At 42.6% G+C, this 22,071-nt stretch overlaps 2 protein-coding genes and 1 non-coding gene across 3 annotated transcripts; 2 read left to right on the top strand and 1 right to left on the bottom strand.

Annotated features, from left to right (window-relative positions):
• The first annotated feature begins 832 nt into the window (after window positions 1–832).
• On the top strand, window positions 833–3,336 carry LOC116619774 (adenosine receptor A3-like). Its single transcript, XM_048730932.1, has 2 exons — window positions 833–2,380; window positions 3,113–3,336. The coding sequence occupies exons 1-2, from the start codon at window positions 1,297–1,299 to the stop codon at window positions 3,202–3,204; spliced, it is 1,176 nt and encodes a 391-aa protein (XP_048586889.1). The 5' UTR covers window positions 833–1,296; the 3' UTR covers window positions 3,205–3,336.
• Window positions 3,337–10,645: 7,309 nt separating this feature from the next.
• On the top strand, window positions 10,646–13,000 carry LOC116619764. Its single transcript, XR_007312518.1, has 2 exons — window positions 10,646–12,078; window positions 12,589–13,000. It is a non-coding gene; the product is annotated as an uncharacterized LOC116619764 (transcript).
• A 449-nt stretch (window positions 13,001–13,449) lies between these two features.
• Window positions 13,450–21,287, bottom strand: LOC116619761 (basement membrane-specific heparan sulfate proteoglycan core protein). The gene is made up of 4 exons (XM_032384891.2): window positions 21,005–21,287; window positions 16,393–17,016; window positions 14,565–15,092; window positions 13,450–14,220 (listed from the first exon to the last, which is right to left on the bottom strand). Exons 1-4 carry the CDS (start codon window positions 21,174–21,176, stop codon window positions 13,832–13,834), a joined length of 1,713 nt encoding a protein of 570 aa, XP_032240782.1. The 5' UTR covers window positions 21,177–21,287; the 3' UTR covers window positions 13,450–13,831.
• Between the last annotated feature and the right edge of the window lie 784 nt (window positions 21,288–22,071).

Raw genomic sequence — 22,071 nt, 5'->3', positions numbered from 1 at the left:
GTGCCAGAGGAGCTCTGTAGTGACGGTTGCCCAAATCAGACTCTGTAGTGACGGAGTTCACATCAACAGAGAAGTTCTTGCGCATATGGGGATAAGACACCGCCTGTCTTTTGTCTGCTTCCCACAGTCTAACGATCGGGCTGAATGGGCCGTAAAGACCGCCAAGCATTTCTTAATGTCAAACAGAAGATCCACCGGCTCTCTTGACCACGACTGCTTCCTACGTGCTATGCTGCAGTTACGCAATACCCCCCTATGCTGACTGCAACCTATCTCCTGAGCAAAGCATCTTGGGAAGACCTCTACGCGACACATTTTAATTCGTCACACGCCTAGACATATTTTCTAATTCTAACGTCCACTATGGCGCGAGGCATGGAAAGCCGGAGGACGCCCTCCAAAACCCGCCTCACCCGAAACATCGAAACACTACAAGCCCAATCCCGACCTCTTCGCCCTCTCTCCGTCGGCGAGAGAATCCTACAGAATAAGCAAGGGCCGCACCCTAAAAGTTGGATCGCTCAAGGGTAATAGTTGACTCATTAGGACATGACAAGTACCGTGTCAAGTAGGACGGCTCGGGACGGCTTACCATTACGTAATCGACGTTTTACGCTCCTACACCTCAGCTTCATCGTCCATTCCAGCCCAGCCCCCACAAAGTTTGGAAAGAGTGATGACGGCCATTTACCCAGCCGAGCCATATTAACAACTGAATAAACCAGTTCTCGCACCATTCACCACACCAGACGGCAACCCTGATGTCCATGCCAGGGCAGAAGCGTCCGCGTCAGGCTCATCTCTAGACTACTGCAATGCTGCAGACGGAAAAGAGGAGGGCCCCAACCTTTCACTCGATGCCCTCACAAGCGCGGCTCAACAGCGCCACAAACCACGCCCGCACGTCCACGACGTCAAGCACAACTTCCCAAGCGTTACCTGCCTGAAACGGGCACTTGGATACGCTAAGTCTGCGCACCTGTAGCTTTGGTACACTGTTGACCTACAGGTCCACGGACTGGGGGATTAAGGGTTCTACTTTCGCCGTACCGCGGGCTCAGCATTATCTAAGACTGGCTTCTGTACTATGTTATATATGTTGTGTTTCTTCAATATCATCATCTTGAAAATCATTTCGCAATATAGGATTTAACAAGACTGTCCAAAAGAATATAAGACAAAAAGATTGCGACATCAGAGAGCTCATTTGTTTTCTTTTCCTTTCACCAGGTTTTTAGGCCCAACCAATCAGATCAGCGACCCTTCATAACAAACCAATCGGATCAACAGTCCTTCATGTCTAACCAATCAGACAGCAGATACGTTTGGGCGCCGATCCCTCTTCAAATCAGATGGACTTGTGCCACGTTCTTGCTTCTGATGGCAGTTGGGTCGTGCTGCGGCAATGGGCTGGTCTTGTATCTGGTGAAGACCCCTGTTGCAGTAAATCGTAGAGCGCTACAGCGCACGCTAACAGCATTCTTCATCAGGAACCTGGCGCTGTCGAGTCTTGCCACAAGCCTCGTATCCACTCCGCTCTTAGTCGCGGAGCTCTTGCGTGATTTCTTAAATAGCGACTGGGCATGCCGATTTTATTCATTTTTCGTTACATCCCCTATCTCAACCACCATCACTAATTTGATCGTGATCGGTGTTGAACGCTATTTGACTATCTACCGGCCTAATAAAGTCCCATATAGGAAGACGTGCAAGAGACTTGTGAAAGTAGCGTGGTTGGCGGGCGTTATCGTAGCCATGACGTACCCAGGCTCTTCGGCCACCCTGCAAAAGTTCCAAGTTGACGAGTACCACCACACCTTTATTTGTAGGTCTGATAACGAAAACCTGAAGACAAAAGTGCTCGGTATTGCCATATCAGTAATACAGTATATCATCCCCGCCGTAAGCCTGACAGTCATGAGTGTCCGTGTCCTCAAGTTCCTACACTGCCGCCGCCAACAAGCCCACCCTCTCCAAGCCAACTCCACATTCAGTGCCTCAATGGGGTTCACTTTGTGGCAACTCAAAAACAGCTACATGTTCGCTTCGCTGATCCTGGCCTTTGTCATTCCTTATGGTGTCCCTGTTCTGTATACTCTGGCCAGGGCAATTATTTCTGCAAGGGACTCATACGAAGAGATCTACCTTAGACGTATTATATTCCTATCTATGTGTTGTGCCAACACCGTTATCAACCCAATAATCTACCTCTACTGTATAAGGGAGATGAGACGGCGCACTAAGGAGATACTTTCGAGGTGTTGTGGATGTTTTTATAACATAGCAAACGACCACATCACTGGAATTGAGCTAGACATTCTGCCGCGGCGCCAGAACTTAGAGCCGAGGTCACCTTGCGTTCTGAGATTCTCCTATCCTGGTAAGATCTTTTAAGACGTCTGTTCCTTACAAAGCCTAGTTGTTTTCAAATTTGCAGATCATACGACATATTTTTTCGCCTTCTATTGTGGGATAAGAAACACACTTCAAATTGCTCTCCAACGTTAGAACGTTTTTAGTTGTAAACTGCAAAATGTTGCCCTAGTTGCCCTATATCTTTTTACCCCGATTACATTAGTCGACTCTGAACATTATTTCTTTAGTCACAACACACAAGAAACAAAGAACAAGAAATTTTTCGTTGAAAAAAGGCAAAGTCGGCTTATGATATTGTCTTTGATTTCGAGAGCATCTGGTTACCGTTTCCGTGGTTACAATTTTTTATCCGCTAAAAGAATGACGGATAGGGGCACTATTCATTACAGCCTCCATCGTTGCTTGTATTGATTATTTTTGCGACCTTCTCTTGTTATAACCACTCTCCGAAGGCATCCTCGGGTGCACCTCATATTAAGTGAGAATAATTAGTAGTGTAGACATCTATGTAGTTTTTGCGTTTAGAGCGCTTTTTAAGTTTTCGGACAATGTCTCGTAAAACCAAGAAAAGTTATCCAAAACCCTTATACTGTTTCTTTTTTTTTATCAAAATGCCCTAAAAGGATAATCAACGGTTAACAATAACAAATATTTACCCTTCCCTCAAGAGAATTCTAATTATATATAGCAAGTAACACGGTGTCTGCTATAATCAGTGTTTATTTTTCTTTTGCAGAAATTGACAGAAAAACGGAAGATCGTGTGACAGCAAGAGCAAGGCCGCTGGTCGAAACAGATGCCATCAGCATTCATATGGTAGGGGAGTGATGCCATCATCTCCCAGAAAATTTTTTTTAACCGGTCACAAAAGCTATGTCTGGCGAGCTTACTTCTATTTACGGCTCTGAAGATTCGGGCTTCCTATGAGAGGGGATGTTAGGGTTTCCTATGAGAGGGAAAGAGAAGGGCTTCCTATGAGAGTGAGGAGAAGAGGGCTTCCTATCAGAGTGGGGAGAAGAGGGCTTCCTATCAGAGTGGGGAGAAGAGGGCTTCCTATCAGAGTGAGGAGAAGAGGGCTTCCTATCAGAGTGAGGAGAAGAGGGCTTCCTATCAGAGTGAGGAGGAGAGGGCTTCCTATCAGAGTGAGGAGAAGAGGGCTTCCTATCAGAGTGAGGAGAAGAGGGCTTCCTATCAGAGTGAGGAGGAGAGGGCTTCCTATCAGAGTGGGGGGAAGAGGGCTTCCTATCAGAGTGAGGAAGAGAGGGCTTCCTATCAGAGTGAGGAGGAGAGGGCTTCCTATCAGAGTGAGGAGGAGAGGGCTTCCTATCAGAGTGAGGAGGAGAGGGCTTCCTATCAGAGTGAGGAAGAGAGGGCTTCCTATCAGAGTGAGGAAGAGAGGGCTTCCTGTGCGAGTGGGGAGAAGAGGGCTTCCTATCAGAGTGAGGAGGGGAGGGCTTCCTATCAGAGTGGGGGGAAGAGGGCTTCCTATCAGAGTGAGGAAGAGAGGGCTTCCTATCAGAGTGAGGAGGAGAGGGCTTCCTGTGCGAGTGGGGAGAAGAGGGCTTCCTATCAGAGTGAGGAGGAGAGGGCTTCCTATCAGAGTGAGGAGGAGAGGGCTTCCTATCAGAGTGAGGAAGAGAGGGCTTCCTATCAGAGTGGGGGGAAGAGGGCTTCCTATCAGAGTGAGGAAGAGAGGGCTTCCTATCAGAGTGAGGAGGAGAGGGCTTCCTATCAGAGTGAGGAGGAGAGGGCTTCCTATCAGAGTGAGGAGGAGAGGGCTTCCTATCAGAGTGAGGAAGAGAGGGCTTCCTATGAGAGTGAGGAAGAGAGGGCTTCCTGTGCGAGTGGGGAGAAGAGGGCTTCCTATCAGAGTGAGGAGGAGAGGGCTTCCTATCAGAGTGGGGGGAAGAGGGCTTCCTATCAGAGTGGGGGGAAGAGGGCTTCCTATCAGAGTGAGGAGAAGAGGGCTTCCTATCAGAGTGAGGAGGAGAGGGCTTCCTATCAGAGTGAGGAGAAGAGGGCTTCCTATCAGAGTGAGGAGAAGAGGGCTTCCTATCAGAGTGAGGAGGAGAGGGCTTCCTATCAGAGTGGGGGGAAGAGGGCTTCCTATCAGAGTGAGGAGAAGAGGGCTTCCTATCAGAGTGAGGAGAAGAGGGCTTCCTATCAGAGTGGGGAGGCGAGGGCTACATGTGAGAGTGAGGAGAAGAGGGCTTCCTGTGAGAGTGGGGAGGAAAGGCGGGGAGACTAAGAGCTGCCTATGGCAAGTTGCCCCTTATAGCCTCGTTTAGAGGTAACCCTAATCAATTTCGAGGGAATAGTACCTACTTTTCGTTTAATTATGCTAGCTGACGCCTATGTTCTGGGATCTTCTTTGTATTCTTGTGTTTTAGCGATTATAGTTATTAGCTTAGTTGGATCTCTGGTCCGAGCTTTTGCTCGCCATTTATGATAACCGTGTCGTCCAATCTTCAAACACGTTAAGAAAGTTTTGAATCTCTTGTCTAGTATATAGATATAAGCCTACTTTGACACGATCGTCTTTAAACTAATAGGCGCGGCTGTCCATTAAGCGCAATATCCTAAGTTAGATCTTGCCACAGTCTCAGTTTGAGCCTGGTAAATAAAAAAATATATAAGCCGTTTGATTATATCATCAATATCATCATCAATTTAACTATTTCAGCAAATAAAATAATGGGGGTAACCGATTTCGTTTTTATGTCAAAGTGATTTTAAGTAAAAAACGCGCACCTATTGCTTTGTTTTCTTATACAACTGTGGCGCGCGCGCGCCCTCTGCGGTATAAAATACCCATGTTGTGCGGGGGCGCGCAGGGGCTGCACCTGCGGTATAAAAGGCAGTAGTATTTTTGGTCCTGTGCAGTGATTGTCTTGTGCTTATTTATATACAACAATTTCTTGAATCACTGGGTTCTATTTTTTTCGACGTTTCGGCAATGCTGCCGAATCCTGATGAAGGCTGCATTGCCGAAGATTCGAAAAAAATATTAGAACCCAGTGATTCTAGAAATTGTTGTATATAAATATGCGGTATAAAAGGCCGTTCCCGTGGGTAGATGGCGACTCGGTTAAACTGTCAAGTAGTGCGGAGCTCTACAAACTTTCTTTCCCATGTGTCATAAACACTGAAAATTTTCAAAAAAAAAATGAAAAATAATAAATTGAATACCCTACACACCTCCTACAAACCATCCTCGATCTTTTTGAGGTGAAAAAAAGAAACATATCTATAATAAAAATAAATTTATTTTGAATTTTTGCGCGCGAAAAAATGCCGGCGTCTTAACAATGCGCACGATTTCTACGCAGTTGTGAGATTAGAAATCAAACTTGCTGAACGAAGACTTACTCTTACTTTCAAGCTCGTATTTTAAGGCGAAAACCTATCAAAGTGGATTCATATTTTGACGAAGTACTCTGGTAAACATCAACAGCAGCTCGTGTCAAAAGAATGGAGATTGCAGAGTTGAGTTGAGTCGTTCGTTGGGTTATGCCGTGAATGAATCGTTTTGAAAGTTCACAAAACTTTTATGGAATCCATCAATGTCCACTGAATCAAGGAACTGTAAGGAAGAAACTGTTAAAATCCGATATTTTATATGAACTTATCTTTGCATGGTGATGAAGGAAAGGGTTGCTGATAAGCCAAAACAAGGATTTTCCTAAAACACCCGGGAAAGCAAATGGCGCTTTATTGACTTCTACAAGACCTGTGCAACTGATATCTAGCTTGGATGGGAAGGAAGAGATTGAATGGGAAGGAGATTAAAAAGGCAAAGAAATAAATCATACTTGATGATGAGTTGATTAATTGTCTTGTATGACATTTTGTTGCTCTATTTTCGGATCTAGTTGATTCAAAAGTTGTAAATAATTCACTCAAAAGCACGGCATATTTTTATCAAATCCATTCTTACATTTTATAGCATATTGAGGAAGTACTTTTTCGTAATTTTGATGGAAAACCTCAAATGACATTACTGTATTTTACCAGACTAACTGCGCACTGAAGTGTTTGAAAGCACGGCATATTCTTATCAAATCCCCTCTTCTCTTTATAGCATATCGAGGAAGTCCTATTTCGTAATTTTGATAGAAGTCCGCAACTGATGAAAGCACAGGTAGCCCAAGCTCTTTATTTGTCTCTAATGATAGTTACGGTAAACATAGGGCGAAAAACAAAAGAAATGAAACGTAAAAAACAACTAGTTGAAAAGACGTGTGTAGTCTATTGTTGCGTTTTCTCTGGCCGTATTAAAGCGCCTTTTTTCAAGATTCAAGATTCACGATTTGAACTCTTACCAGAACCAAGTGAAAGGTAAGAAAGTAGTTTTGGACATACCTCACGCTGCGTCCTCATAAACACACTTCCTCCCGCTTAATCGTGCTGAAATCACGGCGACATCCTCACAGATAGTTGGAGTCCGACCAGCCCAAACCTCAGCGCCACACGATTCTCCATTGCAGTTTTTATTATGCTTTATTCGAGCTGTCTTTCCCCCCTTTGATAACGCTACCAGCCGCCATGTTGGATACTGATTAGTATGCGCAAAAAGGGGGCGGAGCGACCCCTTTTATAGCGCGTGTTCGTGTCTTGTTGTAAGCAACAGGCTGTGGCAATGCCGTCGCTAGATTGAAAAGACACCGCAGTGCATTGTTGGAAACTTTACGGCATACCGTCTTGGGCCAGTGGTAGCTTAACTTAACTGGTAGTGTTGGACTTGAAATAGGGGGGGGGGGGGAGGTTTCTGTTTTCAGTCTTTTTTTTTTTACAATTTTGCTCAGAAGTACCCAGGAGTGAATGGGTTAAAGAAGGCCCTGTGGTATAAAACGCGCGTGCACATGGGCAAACCACCGAGCTGTGCAGAGCCTATGATATCTCAAAATAGCAAAATAACCGGTAAAATGAACTAGAAGTTAGGTAAAACAGAGCCATTTTATCTGTCGGAAAAAAATACCAATCACATTCGTGCGCGGTTAGTTTGGTAAAATACAGTATCATTTCAGTTTTCGATCAAAATTACGAAAAATGACTTCCTTAACACATTGACCCCTCAACCGGCCTGTACCGGCTTTGGGAAGTACCCTTAACCCAAAAAATTCATAAATGCAAAATAAACACAACAAGATGAAGATACTCAGGCATCAGTCTAAGGGATAAATGGTCTTGCAGATATGCATCCAACCTAGGTGCTGGTATCTACTCTTAAGCCAAATAATAGCACAGGTTCTTTGACAAATCTCAAATCGAAGAAGGAGAGAAAAGCAGAATCACCCCTCTCAATAAAACGCTCAAAATACCACACAAGGGAGAGAGATCAGCAAACACAGCTCAAGACACAAATAGATACCTTTATTCTGATCCTCTAGGTACATTTCCTTGGCCTCAAAACACAATGTCCATTCCTTGAAGGATTGTACAACCACGAAAATGTCTTTCCGTATTGCAAAGCATTCTGGGAGATCCAGGGGAAAATTCACGAGGGGAGGGCCAGTCAACACTCCTCTCCCCAAAGTCTCCCCAAAGTCAACACTCTCCCCAGATGGTTTTTTATAAGTCTTTTCACCCCGAAGCCAAACAAATCAATTCCAGGTCATACAGACCCTGAATAGCAGTGTAAACAATTTTGGAATCAATTTGCTTTCAGAAAAGATAGCATTTAGGAGAGCTGTGGTGATTCATTAGAAAATTATTTTCTCATCCAGGCAAAGCCAAACAAGAAAAAAATCATCATGAATCCACCTTTGCTTGCAAATATCCATAAGCAAAGCACTCAATTATGCCCCAAAAGACTTCATGATGTCCTGAGACACTCTCCTAATATGCTCATAGCTGTATTTTTGATGAAAAATACAAGCAACCATCAACTTGTGCTGGCTTCAGCACAACGGCGAGGGATTAAAAGTGGGGACCGCAAAGCACTGTTGGAAAGCTTGGATACCGCTGACTATGGTGCAGCTGTGTTTGACTTTGACGGGCTGTATAAAACTCAGAATAGGGGAAGAGGTATCTGTTTTCAGTCTGTTTTTTGTAAATTCAGCTCCAAAAAAGCCAGGAGTCAATGGGTTAATATGCTATAAAATGATTTGATTTGATAAGAATATGCCTGGCTTTTGAGCGAATTATTTACAACTTTTGAATCAACTGGAACCACAAATAGAGCAACGAAATGTCACAAGACAATAAAAATCAACTCATCATCAAGTATTACTTACTTTTTTGCCTTTTTTTTATCTCCCTTTCTTTTCCTTTAAAGCTAGATATCGAGTGCAAAGGTCTTGGAGAAGTGCGTTTTTTTCTTTTTGCTTTACCGCGTGTTTTATGCAACACCCTTTTTTTCATTACCATGCGATAAGCTCATTAAAAATATCGAATTTTAACAGTTTATATTAGAACAGACTTTTGTTACACTTCAGAATTCGGGTGTTTTTACGTATCAATCCAAGATTCTATTTTTCTCTTATTTGCTTACTTTTTGTAATCTAAATCATTTGCATATCCATCGACTTGACGGCGATTCCATAATAAAAACCGGTGATCGGCGCATTTCACTCATGCTAATCCATCATAGCATCATCTCTGATGTTTTTAAACATTCTTAAAAGAAAACATATGGCCCACTCACGTCTGACTAGATTTTGAGCTTCCTCCCTGATGATAAATCACGGCTACATTTTTTGCGGTCTCACACAGAAATTTCTAAGAGATCTTATGAAACCTCCCACATTATTGTTTTGTTTCTATTATACACTCTTTTGTTATAAGAACATCTAATTTCAAGTTGAGGCATGGCCGTTTTTTCACCATACTCACGACCGCGGGAATTTAACGTTCATAAAGTTGTTGTGGATTTTATATAACAGCACGCCTGCGGTAGCAGCCTGTGGACTTTTAGGGTGTCCCAATTAAAAGATCCCACCAGTACGGAAGTGCTTCTCTAGTGTGGTAGGTGCTGGTAACGAAGCGCGCGGAGCACTTTTGGACTTGCTCCCAATTCTGGAGATCTCTGTCGGCGAGAGGGCTCCATGCCGGGGCAGCATATTCGAGAACAGGCCTAACCATGCTGGTGTAGAGGCGCGTTCTTTCACGCTCTGTAAGCATGGGTTAGCGATGTTGTTAAATTTTAGTGTATATAATAATATAATACCCAATGAATTATTAAAAAGAGAATTACACAAATGATCAATAGCAATAATATATAAGGTTGTTGAAGCACAATTCGATTCTGCATTCTAGAACGCATCAAAAGAAATCTGTGGAAGAAGTTACATATATATTTATTATTTCGACCCTAAAAATTGTCGGCGAAATTCACCCCGTTCGAAAAGCTTCCATGTTAGCCTTTATTACCCTAATGTTTTACAAATACAACAGCCAATTATGAATGATAACTTATGTCAAGTCTAGTTTAGCTAGTTTCAATAAATAAAAATTGTAACATTTTGATTCACTCCACATCTTTCCGCAAAAACTGCTAAAAACACATTTTTCGCAATATTTCAGCAAATAACCGTTGAATCTCTTGAAGGCCTGGGTATAAGGACTTTTCAAGATTAGTAAGAAAAAGATTTGACCAAGCAATCAAGTTTTTCTTGAAAATTTTTTGCCTCGAGCCCATTTGAGAGAAATCAGCATTTTTCACCATGTTTTCTGTAGATCCGGGAGCGGGAATGGGCATCTATGCTCATATAAGGCAATACGTACGAAAGGACACTATCCCTGGGAAATATGTTTGATATGAATTTTAGAAATATTTGTCAATGATAAAATTCGATCCTTTAAACAACTTCTATAATCAACTGGACTGCATAGAAGCACTTTATTGGGGCAGGGGATTTTTTTAAAGTGAGGGACTATTTCGGGTTGGGTTTTCGTGCTGGCGGGGCTTGTCATTTCACGCCAGACAGCGGTATGCAAATCGGGGGCGTGCTGGAATCAGTCAAGGGGGCGGGGAGGCAAAGACGCTGACGCGTGAGCTGTGTGAGATCAAACTAATAAAAAAGGAAAGCCGAAGGCAGAAAGCAATACTGAAAACGCAAAGACCCAGATGTGAAATGCATCCTGAAATGGACTCTGTTTGATACTATATTTCAGCCGTTCTACGTACAAACCCAGCGGCGTAGCCAGGATTTTGAACAGAAGGGGACACAAAAGGCCAGTTCAAGGCATTTTCGCCTGTATTTAAGATAATGTTTTATACATTTACTGTTATTTTGGCTGCCAGAAGGGAGGGGGGGGGGGGGGGGTACTAGGCTACGCCGCTGACCACGACGTGTAAACTTCAAGTTCCTTGGTATATGCTCTACGGACTTATCTTTACTTTTTTGGATGTATAAAAGCGGATTAATTTTTCTCACACTTAATGAGATCAGAAAAAGCATAAATTCACTTTTTGTTACTTTTTTCTTGCCGTCGTCGACTGCTACAGTAATTCTTGTACCTCAACTTTGCATAAAATACTTTGTTTAGATATATACCAAGATTGACGTTTTATTTGTACCAGAGAAAATATATTTTCGAAAAAAATACCACTTCCCTTTTTGAAATTCTCACATTTTCATTATATATAGCGTTATAATAAAAATGCTACCGCCATTATGTCTTTTAGATTATAAAATTAAAAAAAATTAGGTGAAATTAAATTAAATTTTGTTTACTCACAACCTTTACTCTTAACTAAACTTGATGTAAATTCCCATAAGAAAATACATCAAAGATTTACCTACCTGCATAAACCTAGTAAATAGTAATAAAGTAAATAGTAACTAGTAATCGAGCTATATGCTTACGCTTCACTCACAAATCTCCCGCCGCCTCTACTTACGGGAAATGGTCGTGTCCAACTTTTAAAAGTGCCGTGAGCATCGTACGTGAGATACTACGATCACTCCTTATGGTATGATAGCGATAATCTCTCATGATCACCTTTCTCTTATAAAATATAATCGCGTGGAAGATTAAGTAAAAAAAAAAAAAAAAAACGGGTATGCTTGAGACTGCCTATACAGCTCGTGTTTATGATAACTTTCTCATTACTTCAGATAAATTGTACGAACGGTTTAGCCAGGTTATCGTATAGTTAAAATCTTCTTGTTTATCCTTCTAGCATTGTCAAGTATGTCAACTTAACATCTTATCTTTATTGAATATTTTTGATAAACTTTGTACATAATTACTATATAATGTGTGCAAATTATGTAAATGTAGAAGGGTAGCTACCTTTTTCGCTGAGAATGCCATATCATCTTTGTGAGAAAAATTAAGAGATCATGCAGAACAAGAAATCAATACGAAAAAAAATTCCCAAAGCAAAGCCTAAATCCACATAAAAACCTTCCTGTCGGAATATTTCAAAACCTTCAATTATAATGTATCACCATACTTAGGATTTTTCACCTCCTGTTTGTTTAAAAGTTTCGCCAAAGATCTATCTCACCGGGATAATTGCAGCTTTGCCTTAATGCTTTTTCTAGACTAAGAACAAAATACACTTTGCCGAACAGTATATAAAACTCTGGTTTCTCACTAGTTTGCTAACAATTGCAAGAAGTCACCGGCAAGACATAAGCCATGATACGCCAAAAGATAGCGTTGGTTCTTGTTGTGGTATCGCTTAGTTTGTTTTCACAATCTGCAAAAGGTTACACAATGGGCGGACTTCACGGCAAGCGGGAAACTACAGTAAGTGAAATAACTTTCTTTAGAAACATCATCGCTTATTGAATTTGATTCATTTCTATTTTCCGGAATAGTATTAGGTCCTTGCACGAAAATAAAAAAAAATGTATCCATGGGCAGCGGAAGCTCAACGTAAAAATCTTAAACGATATATATCTTTTTTCTACCTAGAAAATTATTAGGGGGGGTTCTGCCGTCAATCTCTGAAATTTGGTTATCGCCAAAGGTTATGTTACCATAAAAAGCACTTTTTGCAATGATTTTCTCTCTATCCTTGTGATATAATCCTACGAAAGCCGCTTTTTTTTGCTCATCATAAACACCTCACAACTTTGTGCCGTTATAATTTTTAGACAACAGCAAGACAATTATTAGAACAAATAACACCAATGATTTTTCTGCGATCTCCCGATAACTCGGAAAAAAAAAAAACAGATTTCCTCTAAGGGATTCGCGTATAATCGGGAGTAAATATGAATATAACGAATGAGTGGTCATTTCTCTCCTCCGTAGCTTGTCCGGGAAAACAGCAGGTTCTGCGAGATGGCAAAAAGTCGCTGTGACGATGGATGGGATGTCTTTGGAGTTCGCGACGAGGGCGGCATTCCCTTTCCAGAGAACCTTGCAAATCTTGAGCCAGAAAAAAAGTATTCAACGCGTGCAAAAGGAGAAACAACGTTCAATTGAGCTGCGCTACTTTCATAGTCGTGGGTGAAGTGAAATTTAGCAGAAAGTGAATGCAATTAGGACGGAGCTGAGTAGCGTCCTTACCTGTTTACGAATCCCGGAAATTGTAGTTATAAGTTAAATATGAAGTCAATCTATAAGCAAAAACTTTAAAGTATTAATCACAATAACCCAAATTCTAGCGATACATATTATACAGGTTAATCAACGGTCGAATAAAGTACGAATAGGGCCAAAAGGGCTGTCTTTCTCTGTCAATTCTCGATAAAGTCATCTGTTGGCCCGCTGAACCATTATCTCCAAGACGCTGAGTTAGAGAATCTTGAAGCCAAAGAGTAATACTCTATGCTGATGGGGGAACTCTTAGATCCGCTGAAAGGAAACCCAAATAGATTTTCAAAATCACTCGACAGTAGTTTCAAGATAAAGTACGTACTTTGGGACGTGTTGGATTCTGATCAACCGGCAACAAATGAGAATGATCAGTGTCTAAATCTCTCCCTGAGTTTTTTTTTCTAGCGCTGTCTGCGTGTCTGACAGTGCGATCGAATAAGCGGACTACCTATACCCCATCTGCCGACGCCATTTTGCTTATACGTCGACTTCCAACTTTTCGCCCCTTTAAGACGGCAAGGATGTATGCAATATATTGAAACTGATGGACATCTTCCAAATAGGCTCTGAGAATTTTTCTACAATTGGTTTTTAATTGAGCACCATCACTACCACTAAAATCACCACACAAACACACACTATAAATTGTAAGCACAATCAAGTTAACTAACGTAACGCTCGTTACGCTCAGTACGCCCTGAGTCCCCGAGGATGCAACAACACACACCCTGCAGACACCATCTACAACCACTCACACTACCATATCACCATCATGATTATGATTATTCCCACCAATTGTGCCAACTACAATATCTTCATATATTACTAGGAAATGACAAGAAGGGGCGTGACTATACCCCCAATATTTTCGCTTCTGCATCGTGCCCCAGGCCTGCTACAGGTCTAAGACTATGCTATCTTCATAAACGAAGGGTTTTTTTATCCGTCCATGTCTTTAACTTCTATAAGGACTAGATGTTTCACAAACGAAGGGAATTTTGAGACTTTCCCTGCGATGTCGGCCCCAGTACCCACTAGGCACCATACAGCCATAATAAGTAGCTGAAGGAACCTGAACTTTCTCATCAAACATCTGCCAATGCTTGAAGCCGTAAGAGCTGTAATCAAGCCACGACCATTGCCTGTATTGCCACCGCAAACCAATCCAGACCTCAGAGCCACTGGGCATAAGTGAACGAATGAACTCGTTTTCCATGAGATTGTTCACGATGACAAGGGTGCTGCCTCTCACTCGGCATGATCTCTCCGCTGCTGTCCAGGGCTCTTCGACAGTTGACAGGAAATAACACTTGCCGTCAAAATAGTGCCAGGAAGAATCGCACGCTGAAAATAAAAGAGAAAAGCTTTGAATCAGGATGAGAGCGCTCAACCCTCAAATTCTTTTGCTTTATTCTGCTCTGCCTTGTCCTACTATTATATGCTTTACTCTCTATTACATTCTAACCTTTCGTCATCTGCCGAAGCTGACAATACAGAAACATAAAGGAAATATTAAGGTGGCACAGCCACGCCCCTTCTGGCCATTTCCTTGTGATTTTGGAAAATATTGGGGGCCCCCAGTGCCCCACCCCCTGCTACGGCCCTGACTGGACTGTACTTTTCTGCTATAGTTTACTTCTACGCTGTTTTCCTCTCCAGTAAACACCTTTTGTGCATATAAAACTCACCATATACAAGCCTTGTCTCCGCCTGAACCACCTCGTCCCCAGCCTGGGCGTGGCACGTATAAGTACCCTGGTCCTTGCTTCTTGACAACCTCTTGATGGTCAGCGCGTTTCCATTCTGCTCCACTCTCCCATTTGGCAGCACCCCACCCCGTTTACTCCACGTGATTTTCGCAATCTTGTTCACGCTACATGTCAGCGTTATTGTTTGATCGACAACCAGTGGTAGAACACTTGGAGGCTTGAAGGTAAATGCAAGCCGTGGTTCGATCTCAAGTGTAGTGTGAGCAGCCGCTTTCCCCATTCTATTCACAGCCTGACATGTATAGGTCCCCGAGTCTTGAGACTGGGCCGAGGTGACAACCACAGCGTTACGCGGCGATACCGCTGCGCGACTCGGGAGGGAACCGTTGTTGAAGAGCCACGTGATTTTGGGCTTTGGGTACCCGGTCACGTGACACCACGGTAAGGTAATGGTGTTTCCAGCTAAGACTCGTGACGTCACTCCAGCGATTCTCACCTGAGGAGGGGCTGGTAATGGAAGAAGCTCGTTAGTAGGCGAGGGGGTCAATAACCCCCGCGATGTGAGAATCGTAAGCAAATACTGGCACGGGGATTGGACCAAGAATTTGATCAAAACTGGAAAATTATCTAACCGAATGATATAGTAATTATCCTTTCTTCTGGGACTTTGAGTATTGAAAAGAAGGACTTTGTTCTTTTTGTAAGAATTGGCCTGCTATCCGGCTCTTATTCAGAAAATGCTTTGTTTGTCATTCGGGAATGTTTTGTTTTCGAATATTGGGAATCCTGTGGCGCATGCGGAGGCCGAATTGTGTAGGGGCGAGGGTACGAAGAAATAGGAGTCCATATTAAAAAACAAAACATTTCCGACTAATGTCGAATGATAGCCGGCTTGCAGGGTAGTTTTTTAATAAGTTTATAAAGTGGAGGTGGCCAGCGGTTCAACATATCAAACAATTGCAGTCGTTAAAGGACGGACCATAGAAAAGTGAAGGGGGGTGGGAGGGGGTGTGGGTAAGGGACAACAACAAAAAATTTTACACGATGAAAAGCTTGAAAAAAATTGGATGCTGCCCAAACCAGACAGAAATAAAAATACATACAACGATGAAACAAAAATCATGAACCTCTTGGAAACAAGAAAAAAAAACATGCTTGACTGAAACCCTCCTCACCCCCTTTTCTATTGGTCACATATCATATATGGTTATCTATATCGTCTCATACCAATAAATCTTGTTATAAAAGCTGTCGTTTTTCTAGCTCGCTCGGTCAGTTCCTTATAAGGACATACATACAATATTTGAAAGTCTGCTTCAATCATGTTTTTTTGCTTTTTTGTCGCACTAGAGCTGTGTGCATCGAAAATTTCCACGTAAACTTGTAGGAATTCGTGATTACTACGAGTTTGCAGGCCGCCATTTTGAAATAGACCAAGGCCCCAGCGTTTTTAGAATAATTACGACTGCCATCGATTGATATGAAAAGAACCAGGGCCGACCGCACGGGAAACCTGAAATTCTAAAAAACTTTAGAGCCAAAGGCTTTTTACAAAATGGCGGCATGCAAAAATCGTAGTAAACACGAATTTCGTGCAAGTTTACGTGAACAATCTCGACGTACACAGTTTTAAGGCGACTAAAAAGCGAAATAATGATCGAAGGGGAATTCCAAATATGGTATGCAATGTCCTAATATGGAATTGATCGAGCGACAATTTCCAAAACAAGATTGATTAATATGTTACTGGGTTTTGTTAGTTATTCTTTAGACAAGAAATATATTGGCAAATCTTTTCGACCCCTACCGTTAACTGAGACAACCGCCGTATCACGTGACTTGTACAATCCACCCACACTTGCGCACTCGTACAATCCCGCGTCACTGCTCCTAGCGTCTCTAATCACCAGGCCCCCACGGCCGTCATCCCGTGACCTATTCCTGGGAAGACTACCGCCAATCTTACTCCAGGTGACAGGAGCGCTCGGATTACCGCTGACTGAACAGTTGAGCACCACGGTCGCACTTGAGTCTATATTTAATTTCTGTGGTGCTATTATTACTCTCGGAGCATCTCGTATCTTGCCAGGGTCTCCTTTTAATCCACGTGGACCCGCGTCCCCTTTCTCTCCCTTGTCGCCCTTCGGCCCCGGAGGTCCACGAATACCCGGCTTTCCGTCAGCTCCTGGTTTTCCCGGGGGACCTCGCGGCCCACGTCTTCCCCGTCGCCCTCGATTGCCCTTTTCTCCTTTAGATCCGGGGGGGCCTGCAGGACCAGGGGGGCCTCGCACGTTGTTATGGGAGGCGAGTAGAGCGAGGGTCTTGGAAATGGCCGCGAGCTGGTTCTGCATGTTTTGATATCCTGTGGGGGTAGGGGTGGGGGCTGCTCTTCGATCGCGGTGAGGTAGGCTTGATTCATCATTGGGAGTTTCTAAAAAATAAATTCAATGCTGACAATGACAATACGTTCACCGAATATAGTGAACCTCTATTACCTGAAGTAATTTTGAATACGGTAATTGCTCGAAATAGTTCAAAATACAAAGTTCAGAGCTAGGTCGATCAACTTTTCCTTTGTTATTGTTTACATCTGAAAATAGAACGGTTTATTTGCAAGAAAACAAATAATAACCATCCAGATTAAGGTCTGATATATTTTATTAATGATATTTGATTGAAAGTTTCTCATTTATGGAAAATCTTTGTGTGACTCGGCATTGAGCGGGAGCATAAAATAACGGCGTGATTGGCCTTCATACTGAGACGGACAGGAGCATAAAATAACGGCGTGATTGGCCTTCATACTGAGACGGACAGGAGCATAAAATAACGGCGTGATTGGCCTTTATACTGAGACGGACAGGAGCATAAAATAACGGCGTGGTTGGCCTTTATACTGAGACGGACAGGAGCATAAAATAACGGCGTGGTTGGCCTTTATACTGAGACGGACAGGAGCATAAAATAACGGCGTGGTTGGCCTTTGTACTGAGACGGACAGGAGCATAAAATAACGGCGTGGTTGGCCTTCATACTGAGACGGACAGGAGCATAAAATAACGGCGTGGTTGGCCTTCATACTGAGACGGACAGGAGCATAAAATAACGGCGTGGTTGGCCTTCATACTGAGACGGACAGGAGCATAAAATAACGGCGTGGTTGGCCTTCATACTGAGACGGACAGGAGCATAAAATAACGGCGTGGTTGGCCTTCATACTGAGACGGACAGGAGCATAAAATAACGGCGTGGTTGGCCTTCATACTGAGACGGACAGGAGCATAAAATAACGGCGTGGTTGGCCTTTATACTGAGACGGACAGGAGCATAAAATAACGGCGTGGTTGGCCTTTATACTGAGACGGACAGGAGCATAAAATAACGGCGTGATTGGCCTTCATACTGAGACGGACAGGAGCATAAAATAACGGCGTGGTTGGCCTTCATACTGAGACGGACAGGAGCATAAAATAACGGCGTGGTTGGCCTTCATACTGAGACGGACAGGAGCATAAAATAACGGCGTGGTTGGCCTTCATACTGAGACGGACAGGAGCATAAAATAACGGCGTGGTTGGCCTTCATACTGAGACGGACAGGAGCATAAAATAACGGCGTGGTTGGCCTTTATACTGAGACGGACAGGAGCATAAAATAACGGCGTGATTGGCCTTCATACTGAGACGGACAGGAGCATAAAATAACGGCGTGATTGGCCTTCATACTGAGACGGACAGGAGCATAAAATAACGGCGTGGTTGGCCTTTATACTGAGACGGACAGGAGCATAAAATAACGGCGTGGTTGGCCTTCATACTGAGACGGACAGGAGCATAAAATAACGGCGTGGCTGGCCTTTATACTGAGACGGACAGGAGCATAAAATAACGGCGTGGTTGGCCTTCATACTGAGACGGACAGGAGCATAAAATAACGGCGTGGTTGGCCTTCATACTGAGACGGACAGGAGCATAAAATAACGGCGTGGTTGGCCTTTATACTGAGACGGACAGGAGCATAAAATAACGGCGTGATTGGCCTTCATACTGAGACGGACAGGAGCATAAAATAACGGCGTGATTGGCCTTCATACTGAGACGGACAGGAGCATAAAATAACGGCGTGATTGGCCTTCATACTGAGACGGACAGGAGCATAAAATAACGGCGTGGTTGGCCTTCATACTGAGACGGACAGGAGCATAAAATAACGGCGTGGTTGGCCTTCATACTGAGACGGACAGGAGCATAAAATAACGGCGTGATTGGCCTTCATACTGAGACGGACAGGAGCATAAAATAACGGCGTGGTTGGCCTTCATACTGAGACGGACAGGAGCATAAAATAACGGCGTGATTGGCCTTCATACTGAGACGGACAGGAGCATAAAATAACGGCGTGATTGGCCTTCATACTGAGACGGACAGGAGCATAAAATAACGGCGTGGTTGGCATTTATACTGAGACGGACAGGAGCATAAAATAACGGCGTGATTGGCCTTTATACTGAGATGGACAGGAGCATAAAATAACGGCGTGATTGGCCTTCATACTGAGACGGACAGGAGCATAAAATAACGGCGTGATTGGCCTTCATACTGAGACGGACAGGAGCATAAAATAACGGCGTGATTGGCCTTCGTACTGAGACGGACAGGAGCAAAAAATGGCAAAGTTCAAATTTTTAAGGTCGTGTTAGCTTATATTCGCTTGATTATTTGCATAGATGTCCCTTGTGTAATATAAAACAAAATAAGCTTTAGTATTTTTTGGTAGATAATCCGTTCTTGAGATATTGCAAATTGTAAGGCTCTTGATTTGTCTGAAATTGCCCAATGTGGGCGAAATTGCTACTTTTTTCATGATTTATGGCAACTTTGCTCAATCATATCTCAAGAACGGACCATCTACCAAAAAATACTATTGCTTATTTTGTTTTATATTATGCAAGGAACCTCTAGACAAAATATAAACAAAATGTAAGCTAACACAACCTTACAATTTTAATTTTGCCATTTTTTGCTCCTGTCACTGAGACGAATCTTTGGCATATGGTGAAAGGTACGAGGTGACTATTATGAGGAACTGTTAATAAGGTGAAAGGTACGAGGTGACTATTATGAGGAATTGTTAATAAGGTACGAGGTGACTATAATGAGGAACGGTTAATAAGGTTTTTACTCTGAGCACAATTTGAATCTGCATTTTAAAACGCATCAGGACTAAAAAAGAAAAAAAAAATCTGCTATCTGAACCTCGGCATGTTTATAGCATTTTCTCGGCATTGGTGAAATCTCAGGCTGGACGTTCTTATAAAAAAAGGTTCTTATAAAAAAAAGAGTAGTCATATTCTTAGGAAGCCAGTAAATAACATCGCACGGAATGTTCTTACCTAGAACTCCCAAGGGAAAAGGAAAAGAGGACGCTTATTTCAAAACCAGTTTTTTTGTCTGGATAAAAAAATGTTTTTTTGGCAGCGTACACGCTCCCACAACCATAATAAAACAAGTTTTTTGTGGCGTGTCAGTAGCGGATCTAGGGGGAGGGTTTAGGGGGTTTAACCCCCCCCCCCCCTTGGGCTGCCAGAAAGCCATAAGTAACAAAGTAAATTTACCCCCTCTCCCCCTTTGTCACTGAGCCAAACCCCCCTCTTTAGCGAAAAGCTATCCGTCCCTGCGGGAAGTACCGTTCATTTTCTTTGCTCCCTTTCTAACGTACAGACGTTAGTGCAGTGCAACACGTTCAGATGAGAGAGGAAGACGCCTTTTCATATTTTTCCTCTTACGTGAGGCGCTTATTCGAGCAATTAAGGTAAAATTTTTGTTATTTCTACTCCGACAATCCGACAATTCCCCGCTCGATTTGTTTAATTTCCTTTTTGGTTCCAGTTAAAGGAATTGATCGCAAGTAAACAAATAAACAATGCGAAACGATAATAGTACACAAGAAGAAAGGACATTTCGGAATATTTTTTTCGTAGGCATAAAAGTTTAAGAAAAAATGCACACATACCGTATCCAATTATTATGTTAGACAATAATATAATGACCAAATTATGTCAAAATTGTGAATAATAATTTCAGAATTAAAATAATATTGCAGAATAACGAAATTAATAAGATATCAACTATTTAGCTAATATCAGTTAACGACGAAAAACTATGGCACTCTCAAAGTTAAACCTAAAATATAGCTCAGAAAACTTTCTATGTTATATTGTTTATCGTGGCTACGAAGAAACATCACGCGCAACGACATGCGAGTTCTCGATATGACTTCAACACTATATCCTATTCTAGTCTATGTTTTCATGGGAAACCTTTGAGTTGTCGAATAAACATCTTGCTCGTACAAATGTTTATTTGACAACTGAAACGATATAGCTATACCCATCACTAAAGAAAATTTAACCAACTTACTGCTAGAGTCTATGACGCCACACTTGGTCTGCAGATTGTGCTCCAAGTCACGGATTCTCGTCGACTGTTCGCTGAGCTTGAGTTCGATCCTCACTATTTCTCCACAACCAAACACGAGAACAAGCAGTGCTAGCGCGATTGTCGCGGGCGACAAGGAACTGTTTGCGAACATCCTTATGGGAATACAAGCAATAGCAGTCTTGGAAGGAAACAACCGATTGATCAGGAGCACTTTTTACACTGCAATTTCTACGCAGTGTTAAATGATCCTCTTATAGTTTTTTGGCACCGGAAGTAAATTCTTTTGGCATCAGATGCCTCCGCTTGACACCCGGGCTTGACATCAAGCAGATTAGCTTGCCAACAGCTTGGCATAAGCTTGGCATCAGCTTGGCATCAGCTTGGCATCAGCTTGGCATCAGCTTGGCATCCGCTTGGCATCAGCTTAGCATCAGCTTGGCATCAGCTTGTTCTCCTTGTGTGTGTTTCTGTTTAGGTTACGGTAAGAAGATAAATAACCCCACAGAGTATTGTCAATTATAGCACCCCTACACGGGGCGCTATTATGATGAAAATATAATACTAGTTTAGGGGATCTTTAAGACGAAGGCGAGGCTGGTATTTCCAATGCTTTTATTGTTCACAGTCGCAACCACATATACAGCACATAACTACAGAACTAAGCTCGCTATATTTATACGCTAGGACCAGACAGCAACCCATGTGGAAGTCCCACATGAAAGGAAATAAATGTAAAACATTTCAAGAGGGAACAAGGAGAATTGGATACATTCGGCCAAACGAACCAATCAGCCAAAAGCGTGAGTGCGTGGGAAATCATAGAGTTGGTCTCTTGTCCCTGCGTATTTACAAAATAATCAATGAAGTCAAGGTAACTTTAAGATACCACTACAATGATTAAGCAACTTTTAAAACTTAACTGCGCATGCTCAAAGAGCGAGTGACTACAACATTTTCAAGTAAAATAACGATAAAAATAAATGATGTCTAAACCAAGGGGTAAAAATGGCATGTGGTTTCCAAGAAATTTCAAGAGATTAGCTTGA

This window comes from Nematostella vectensis, chromosome 8, assembly GCF_932526225.1.
Source record: "Nematostella vectensis chromosome 8, jaNemVect1.1, whole genome shotgun sequence".
NCBI lineage: Eukaryota > Metazoa > Cnidaria > Anthozoa > Actiniaria > Edwardsiidae > Nematostella > Nematostella vectensis.
The sequence above is the reverse complement of the archived record's forward strand: the minus strand, read 5'-3'. Positions and strand labels throughout refer to the sequence as shown.

What these genes read in the sequence shown, in the direction of transcription:
- LOC116619774 (XM_048730932.1), top strand. Translation starts at nt 1,297, where the DNA reads ATGTCTAACCAATCAGACAGCAGATACGTTTGGGCGCCGATCCCTCTT. An exon ending in TCTGAGATTCTCCTATCCTG is followed by an intron (nt 2,381 to 3,112) that starts GTAAGATCTTTT and finishes TTTCTTTTGCAG; the next exon opens with AAATTGACAGAAAAACGGAA.
- LOC116619761 (XM_032384891.2), bottom strand. Translation starts at nt 21,176, where the DNA reads ATGTTCGCAAACAGTTCCTTGTCGCCCGCGACAATCGCGCTAGCACTG. An exon ending in TGGCGTCATAGACTCTAGCA is followed by an intron (nt 17,017 to 21,004) that starts GTAAGTTGGTTA and finishes TTTATTTTTTAG; the next exon opens with AAACTCCCAATGATGAATCA. An exon ending in GGAGACAAGGCTTGTATATG is followed by an intron (nt 14,221 to 14,564) that starts GTGAGTTTTATA and finishes TTTTATTTTCAG; the next exon opens with CGTGCGATTCTTCCTGGCAC.